The sequence below is a fragment of the Rhagoletis zephyria genome, unplaced genomic scaffold, assembly GCF_001687245.7.
Source record: "Rhagoletis zephyria isolate East Lansing unplaced genomic scaffold, Rhagoletis_zephyria_1.1 Rzeph_scaffold_01737, whole genome shotgun sequence".
In the NCBI taxonomy this organism is placed as follows: Eukaryota; Metazoa; Arthropoda; class Insecta; order Diptera; family Tephritidae; genus Rhagoletis; species Rhagoletis zephyria.
The window spans coordinates 87,293-96,227 of NW_016158821.1; the positions used below are offsets into that span (position 1 = coordinate 87,293).

The 8,935-nt window shown below is 34.1% G+C and overlaps 1 protein-coding gene across 1 annotated transcript in view; it reads right to left on the reverse strand.

Annotated features, from left to right (window-relative positions):
- LOC108364999 (uncharacterized) overlaps nt 1-8,929 on the reverse strand; it is a 43,068-nt gene extending 34,139 nt beyond the window's left edge. Inside the window, exons 1-3 of the mRNA XM_017618894.1 lie at nt 8,904-8,929; nt 7,155-7,448; nt 31-214 (exon numbers count right to left, since the gene is read on the reverse strand). Of these exons, the coding sequence (XP_017474383.1) occupies nt 31-214; nt 7,155-7,448; nt 8,904-8,911 (486 nt within the window). The 5' untranslated portion in view covers nt 8,912-8,929. The remainder of the gene's footprint in view (nt 1-30; nt 215-7,154; nt 7,449-8,903) is intronic.
- Between the last annotated feature and the right edge of the window lie 6 nt (nt 8,930-8,935).

An 8,935-nucleotide genomic window follows, 5' to 3' on the forward strand; every position in this document is an offset into this window, starting at 1 on the left:
TCTTAACGTCATCCAGTTTTTTGAGCTTACCATCCACTTAAGGCAATCCAGACATCCCATTTGGGAGGCAGCGTGTATCGGTGCCATGCCGTCGCGTGCGCGTACATAAAGTGAACCGCCTGCTTCAAGAACCAAAAACTTCAGCACTTCCAAATGCCCTTCCTGCGCTGCCAAGTAGACTGGTGTAACATCGTTGTCCATTTGAGTGTTTGCACTAATACATATTTGCAGATTTGAATAATAGTAGAACAAAAATTAAAATATTGTATTCGATTTATTAACTGTTAACTAGTTATACAGATTATATCATAAAAAATTAGTTTTATATACATATAAGGTATACTAAAAACTAACGATTGACATATCGGTGATCCTCTGCAATAACGGCACAATTTAAAATTCAAAATATAAAATCCCTTGCTACTGTTAAGTGGCTCATGTCTGTAATCCTTATCTAATCCACGTCTACGCCTCACTAAAATAAGAAGTAAAGTTTTTATTTTTTGAATTTTTAAATGCGTCGTTATTGCAGAGGACCATCGATATGTAAGTAGGCACGTACATTAGGGCTGCAAAAAAAGTAAAGTCTGGAATTTTAATGCTCTAAACCCATAGGAGTGTTCTACATCGAAAAATACCCCTATTTTTAATTTGAAATAAAAAAATATTTAGAGGTCGCTCAAAGCGCTCGAAGTTTTCCATGTAAATATTTTATATGGGGAAAAAAGAACTTTTCGTAGAAATGGTATAGAATTCTTGGAAAACCATATTTTTCGATCGGAACACTCTAGTTCTCTTCAGGAAACTTCCAATAACAATACCCAATAGTTTATATAACCATTTTTTAATACTAAAGATTTTTTAGTGCCGCCCCCCCATGCATTTGCTTTTTATGTTCTGGGGTTTTTAACGGACCTATAAAATATAGTTACTATGAAAAAATTGTTAAATAAGTAACTGGGTATTATTATTGGGAATCTTCTTAAGAGAACAAAGTTTTCTGATTGACAAATATTGATTTTCAAGTAAATTAAATAGAAATTAGATAATTTATCATAAATCAAGAACCAAATGAAGAAAAAAATTCCCATTTATTTTAGCCCCCACTGTTGAGGAAATTAAAAAAGTGTCTAAAGGTAAGAAATTGTTATTATTATTATTATTTTTTTAATCAAATACAAACCGCACACTCGAACGCACACGTGCTAATCACATATCTATAGCAATTACGATAGAAAATGTGAACGTACTTGGTTTATGTGAACATAGTTTTAGGGTGATTGACTCGGTTTTTCTAATTCTTGGAACCTCAATTGATTCCAATAAATGAATGCTTGGTGCTTAAACGTATTCTATGTGCCGATATTCTCCTCCAATTCGTGATATGCTTCGTGATGTTGTTACACAAATGGAGAGATCTACACTTTTACTTCACCTCCGAAGAGGATTTTAAGGCAGAAGTACATTCGGAGGTGGCGGCCACTGTGGTGTACGCTTGCAAAGATCAAAACGTCAAATAAACATCGTATTTTATTGAATTCAATGCATATTTTGCAATTTTTAAGTATATTTTAAAAACTTTAGTTACTTTTAACCTCTCAGCTTCATTTTCCGGTTCAAGACCACCCTGTAAAATATTTTGACCGGATATTTTTACATTTTGAATGAATATTTTCCAGGCAGAAGAAGAACAGTTTTTACTTGTATGCACAATGCCCACTCGATCCAGTCATTTAATGTATCTGAAGCGTGCAATCGATAGGACGTAGAAAAGATATTTTCCCTTTACATTTTTTGTTGTTTACTTCTCCTGTGACCGGAGTCATATGTTGCAAAAACTAGGAAAATCTAAAAGAACTTAACAGTACAAAACAAGGAAGATCAAAAGACTCAGAGCGTGTAGTCCCTAAGCGCGGAAGAAGTGAAACTTAATAGAGGAAAGCGGCCAGAAAGAATGAAATGTGCGGTATAATACACATGTACATATTTTCTAATATACAAAAAACATATTTATTTTAATTTTTTAACGACCTTTATTTTTTTTATTTTTTATAACCAACTGCAAAGTTTAATTATAATTTATGGCTGAGAAAACATCCATATCTACAATATTAACTAGTAGATTGTGGTAACTAAAGTAAGATATGAAAATATTATTAATATTTCTGGAAAAAATCCGCATCAATGGTAGACGCTTCTTCGGTTGTTGGGTCATTTCTACCATTAACCATTTCCAATGAAAATTTTTCTTTAAAAAAATTGTCAGTTCATCAGATTTGGCCAGCGAAAAGTTGNATTTTTAATTTGAAATAAAAAAATATTTAGAGGTCGCTCAAAGCGCTCGAAGTTTTCCATGTAAATATTTTATATGGGGAAAAAAGAACTTTTCGTAGAAATGGTATAGAATTCTTGGAAAACCATATTTTTCGATCGGAACACTCTAGTTCTCTTCAGGAAACTTCCAATAACAATACCCAATAGTTTATATAACCATTTTTTAATACTAAAGATTTTTTAGTGCCGCCCCCCCATGCATTTGCTTTTTATGTTCTGGGGTTTTTAACGGACCTATAAAATATAGTTACTATGAAAAAATTGTTAAATAAGTAACTGGGTATTATTATTGGGAATCTTCTTAAGAGAAAAAAGTTTTCTCATTGACAAATATTGATTTTCAAGTAAATTTAATAGACATTAAATAATTTATCATAAATCAAGAACCAAATGAAGAAAAGAATTCCCATTTATTTTAGCCCCCACTGTTGAGGAAATTAAAAAAGTGTCTAAAGGTAAGAAATTATTATTATTATTATTTTTTTAATCAAATACAAACCGCACACTCGAACGCACACGTGCTAATCAAATATCTATAGAAATTACGAAAGAAAATGTGAACGTACTTGGTTTATGTGAACATAGTTTTAGGGTGATTGATTCGGTTTTTCTAATTCTTGGAACCTCAATTGATTCCAATAAATGAATGCTTAGTGCTTAAACGTATTCTATGTGCCGATATTCTCCTCCAATTCGTGATATGCTTCGTGATGTTGTTACACAAATGGAGAGATCTACACTTTTACTTCACCTCCGAAGAGGATTTTATGGCAGAGGTACATTCGGAGGTGGCGGCCACTGTGGTGTACGCTTGAAAAGATCAAAACGTCAAATAAACATCGTATTCTATTGAATTCAATGCATATTTTGCAATTTTTAAGTATATTTTAAAAACTTTAGTTACTTTTAACCTCTCAGCTTCATTTTCCGGTTCAAGACCACCCTGTAAAATATTTTGACCGGATATTTTTACATTTTGAATGAATATTTTCCAGGAAGAAGAAGAACAGTTTTTATTTGTATGCACAATGCCCACTCGATCCAGTCATTTAATGTATCTGAAGCGTGCAATCGATAGGACGTAGAAAAGATATTTTCGCTTTACATTTTTTGTTTACTTCTCCTGTGTTGCAAAAGCTAGGAAAATCTAAAAGAACTTAACAGTACAAAACAAGGAAGATCAAAAGACTCAGAGCGTGTAGTCCCTACGCGCGGAAGAAGTGAAACTTAATAGAGGAAAGAGGCCAGAAAGAAAGAAATGTGCGGTATAATACACATGTACATATTTTCTAATATACAAAAAACATATTTATTTAAATTTTTTTTAACGACCTTTATTTTGTTATTTTTTATAACCAACTGCAAAGTTTAATTATTATTTATGGCTGAGAAAACATCCATATCTACAATATTAACTAGTAGATTGTCGTAACTAAAGTAAGATATGAAAATATTATTAATATTTCTGGAAAAAAACCGCATCAATGGTAGACGCTTCTTTGGTTGTTGGGTCATTTCTACCATTAACCATTTCCAATGAAAATTTTTCTTTAAAAAAATTTGTCAGTTCATCAGATTTGGCCAGCGAAAAGTTGACGTTGAAATCTTCTGCGAGAATTACAAGTCGATCATAACTGTCTACTCATCTTTATCTTCATCGTTATCATTCATCTTCATCTTCAACTTCATCNAAAAAAAACAAAGCGGTTTTACAGGGTTTCAAACTATTAGTGCAACAAAACACTGCCGATGGACTACTACTACTGTTTTTTAACTTTTCCTGCTGAAATTTGAGAAAATTTTTCTCTATATATTGTTAGTTTAAAGTGCTGTTTGTAAATTAAAACTAGGTGAGAAATATTTTTGTTAAAGTTTTTACTACGAGTACCATGTTGCCTCTAGTTTTAAAAATCAACATTCAATTTCACAAGCGTAAAATTTTTAAAAAGGTACAAATCCGTAAATGGACTTTACTTGCTTTTGCCCGCAGCCCTACCAGCAGCCCTACCCGCGGTCCGTACGTTTTAACGTTCGCTTCTTACAGGTCTAATCCGCACGTTACCGAAGATTTTGTAACTGGAAAATTTTATTACCAGCTATGAAGAATTTTGGCAATTCTATTCTGGCGTTGCATATTCTACGAGGCAATACTTTGTTACCACCTTATGAGATGGTAACAAAACTTACCGGTTACGAGAATACACAAAATGCGAAAAGGGTTTAAACATTGCCAGGCACTTTACTTTATTAGCCGATTACAAAATTTTTATTACCAGCGCAGATTAGACCTGTTTAAAGTTACAGCTGCACCACAATCTGTTATACCGAATGCTATAGAATTATGTTGGTCCTTTGACGCTCTTTATCAAATGGTTATCATAGTCGAGCCATATTTCCCTTTCCTGGGAATTCTGAGATACAAATCCTATATATCTCAGAACAAGGTCAACCGTATCTACATTTTTGGCCAGTCGCTATNCGAGTACCATGTTGCCTCTAGTTTTAAAAATCAACATTCAATTTCACAAGGATAAAATTTTTAATAAGTCACAAATCCGTAAATGGACTTTACTTGCTTTTGCCCGCAGCCCTACCAGCAGCCCCAACCCGCGGTCCGTACGTTTTAACGTTCGCTTCTTACAGGTCTAATCCGCACGTTACCTAGGATTTTGTAACTAGAAAATTTTATTACCAGCTATGAAGAATTTTGGCAATTCTATTCTGGCATTGCATATTCCACGAGGCAATACTTTGTTACCACCTTATGAGATGGTAACAAAACTTACCGGTTACGAGAATACACAAAATGCGAAAAGGGTTTCAACATTGCCAGGCACTTTATTAGCCGATTACAAAATTTTTATTACCATCGCAGATTAGACCTGTTTAAAGTTACAGCTGCACCACAATCTGTTATACCGAATGCTATAGAATTTTGGTGGTCCTTTGACGCTCTTTATCAAATGGTTATCATAGTCGAGCCATATTTCCCTTTCTTGGGAATTCTGAGATACAAATCATATATATCTCAGAACAAGGTCAACCGTATCTACATTTTTGGCCAGTCGCTAAGTAGCCATGTTGACACCAAACTAATTATCTGCATAAGTCCTCGACAAGTTAAAATAACTTAACAGCTGTGGCTCATGGTCCGTCGCTTTCAATTTGTTCCAAACTTAAGTGCAAAATGATGGTTGAATATACTATACAGATATTAATGAGTAAATAAAAGTTTAGTTGCCACAGAGTGACACTTCAATAATTATTTCAAGATTTCCCTGGAAACCATATATAAGTAATATATAAGTATCAACGCTGATGCACCTGCCATTTGATACATATGCATACGTATTTGAACAATTTCGTATATTTACGTTTACTAAATTTGGCCGGCGTGCATTGCTCGTGCTCTGCTGTGAATGAAAAAACAAAAGACTTAAGGCGGAAACCTGTTTGCCGCCTAACAGCCATGCCTACTAGAATTTGCTTATCTCAATGAAAATGTTGCCTTATTTTATGGGGACCTTATCTAAATGTTCTCCTGCGCCCTGAAAGAGGTGCAATTTTTTATATGGGAAAGTACGAAAAAATAATAATAAAATAACACAAACGACAATAACGCAAAATGTGCTTTATTTCACTTTTAAATGGGAAATAATACCAAAATCTGAGTTTTTCTTTATTCCAAACAAATCTATGGTTTTATTTCCACCTGTGAGATCTCTGCCAAGCATGCGTAATATTCTTCTATGATCCTGCAACTTCAGCATTGGTCCGGTGTACCATGTAAGCCAATAAAAGTGCTTATACGGAAACTCAAGAGCACAGATGAGTGTTTTCAATTATAGGAAGGCCAAGAATCCTCGCTGCCCCACATTGGCTAAATGAGTCGTGTGATCCTCTCATGAATATCGTTCAAATGAAGCCATTGCTTTACCTATTGTGTTCCTTCTTGGACAGATGTGGTCGAATCTTTCCTAGTCAATTCGCCACTTTTACAATTCGTCTTAATATTTATGAATTGGTTTCTTTGAGTCTTACTGCTGTAATAACGGCCGCCTCGAGCAACTTCGTCAATCGGAGGTAGATGCAAGGTCACGATTACACAGTGTTATGGTCTTTATATGCATCCTTGAAAGTAAATTCGTCTAAGATAAACATAGCGCGAAAGCAGAACAAACCCCGTGGGGGTTTCTATACNAACGGCCGCCTCGAGCAACTTCGTCAATCGGAGGTAGATGCAAGGTCACGATTACACAGTGTTATGGTCTTTATATGCATCCTTGAAAGTAAATTCGTCTAAGATAAACATAGCGCGAAAGCAGAACAAACCCCGTGGGGGTTTCTATACATTTCGGGTGCAGCGTCATCCATTGGGTCCCTTTTCTGCAAAACCTTTGCTTGTCATGAAATGAACACGAATTATGAATTCCAAACAGATTTTATAAAAAATACGGACTTTCTAAACGCTGCGAATTTGAACGAAATCTGTTAATAAATACGACTTTTATAAGTAACTCTACTCCAGCGCCACCTAGCGGGTCCCTTTTTCGCAAGTGCTTTTTTCATCATCCTTACAAAATCGGTTCATAAATAAAACTTTTATAAATGTAGATTGTTAAGTTTAAAAGTTGGTGCTATTGCTCAACGAGAAATGAAGTAAAGCGAATTTGCGTTATTGCCGTTTGTGTTATTTTACCCCCCTTCTCAAAGTTGTCTACTATTATCTGAAGCACTGCAATGCCGTGGTTCTATTATTCATCTATCTCATGGATAAGGATCTTAAATTTTAAACATATTTTTTGATACCTGTGGCTTACCTTACAATACTACGTCGGTTGTTGTGCTCTTTTCGTACAACAGCTACATCCTCAGCCGATACTTGTTCCTCTTTATTAATGTTTATATCCATCATTTCGGCTAAATCTGAGAGATCATCGTTAGAGACATGTTGTGATGAGTTATGTAGCTCACCACTAACACCGTTCACCTCGGCTACTACAGAAGAAATATCGTTGTTCGATTTACTTTTTACTTTGCTACGGCGATATGACGTGAAGCTGGTTGTCATCCTACCAAAAATGCCTTTTCTAGCACTGATTGTAGAGAAGTAACTGTCGCATGCAAACAAGTGGCAGAGGGATGAAAGATGAAAAGGTGCGATGTGTTAAATAATGAAGACACTTTTTGAAGTTTAGTCAAAGCAATATTAAAACTATGCAAAAGAGTGCAGTTCAGTTGAAGAAAGAAACCAAGTGACGACGAAAACGAATGGAGAAATACGAAGTAGTTAAATGGAACTCGATGATAGATGTACATACATATGTATGTAAAAAACCAAGTCTAAAATCTTTCAATCAAATTTAAAATTCATAGCTTTCATTAATGTTTTCATATGGAAACACTCTGACTTCTTTATTTAGCTTCACACACACATACACATACATATGTATATTAATTTTTGAGTATTCAATAATTTTAATTTCTTTGCAATTTTTCTGCCAACTATGTATGTATGTATGTATGTAATTAAATATAATTTTGTATTTCCGATACAACTATGCTGGATGAGTTTTTAACGTTTTCACTTTTAATAATAATCGTATGTATGTATTTTCTTGACAGCTTTCACAATAACACATCAGTTTGATTATATGAACATATGTAAATATGTATATGTACATATGTATTGCAGATATAAGGGGTAAAGATTAACGTTTAACTTTTACCCAACTTCTTACTTAAATATGCAAATGTAAATTTGACGTTTTCACAAGATAATCTATGAAGACTTGGTCAAATAGTTAATAATCACTTTTTAAAACACAATCGCTTCGCTTCTTATGTGTTGGTGAATGTACATATACATATGTATATGATAATTAAAGCAGCCTAAGAAAGTAGAAGACGCAACGTTACTGCTCGAATTTTCCACATTGAATGTTATTAAAGCCGATCCGAATCAAGTAAAGCAGCTCAACCAACCAAGTTCCATAGACAAGAGTTTGAATGCTTCGGCCAAGTCTTAATAGCAACTGAGGTACTATGTACGGATGCTAGACCGTCTAGTGCGCATCTATATGGAAATGTGTAAGTACTCGTATGAGAATGAATAAGTCTGCGTGTATGTATGTACATACACTCTTTGATTTTTCCAAATCGCTCGCTTCGTGTAACTCTTTTGATAGGTTTTTTGCACTACATTTCGTTCTTGCACCAACTTTTAGCAAAACGAATTAATTTTCATTATTTTATGTGGGCATACTTGCATATGTGCATATATCATACATTTTTATGTACATACGTACATATGTATATAAATATGACATGTTAAGCTGAAGAGTTACATTACTCGTAAAGATTTTCCACTATGCAAATACATATGTACATGTGTATGTGTGCGATCATTTTCAACGTATTCAAAATTTTTATTATGCAAAATTAGCATCAATCGGCTGGTTTATTTTCTACAACTCCAGTATATCTTCTATCCGAAGCGAATCCATTTAAGAGAGTGAATAAATAGTTAGGCTTAAATATGTATGTATATGTACATAGATTTTATTTACCTCTTCATTTTTATATACTTTTTATTGCAAAG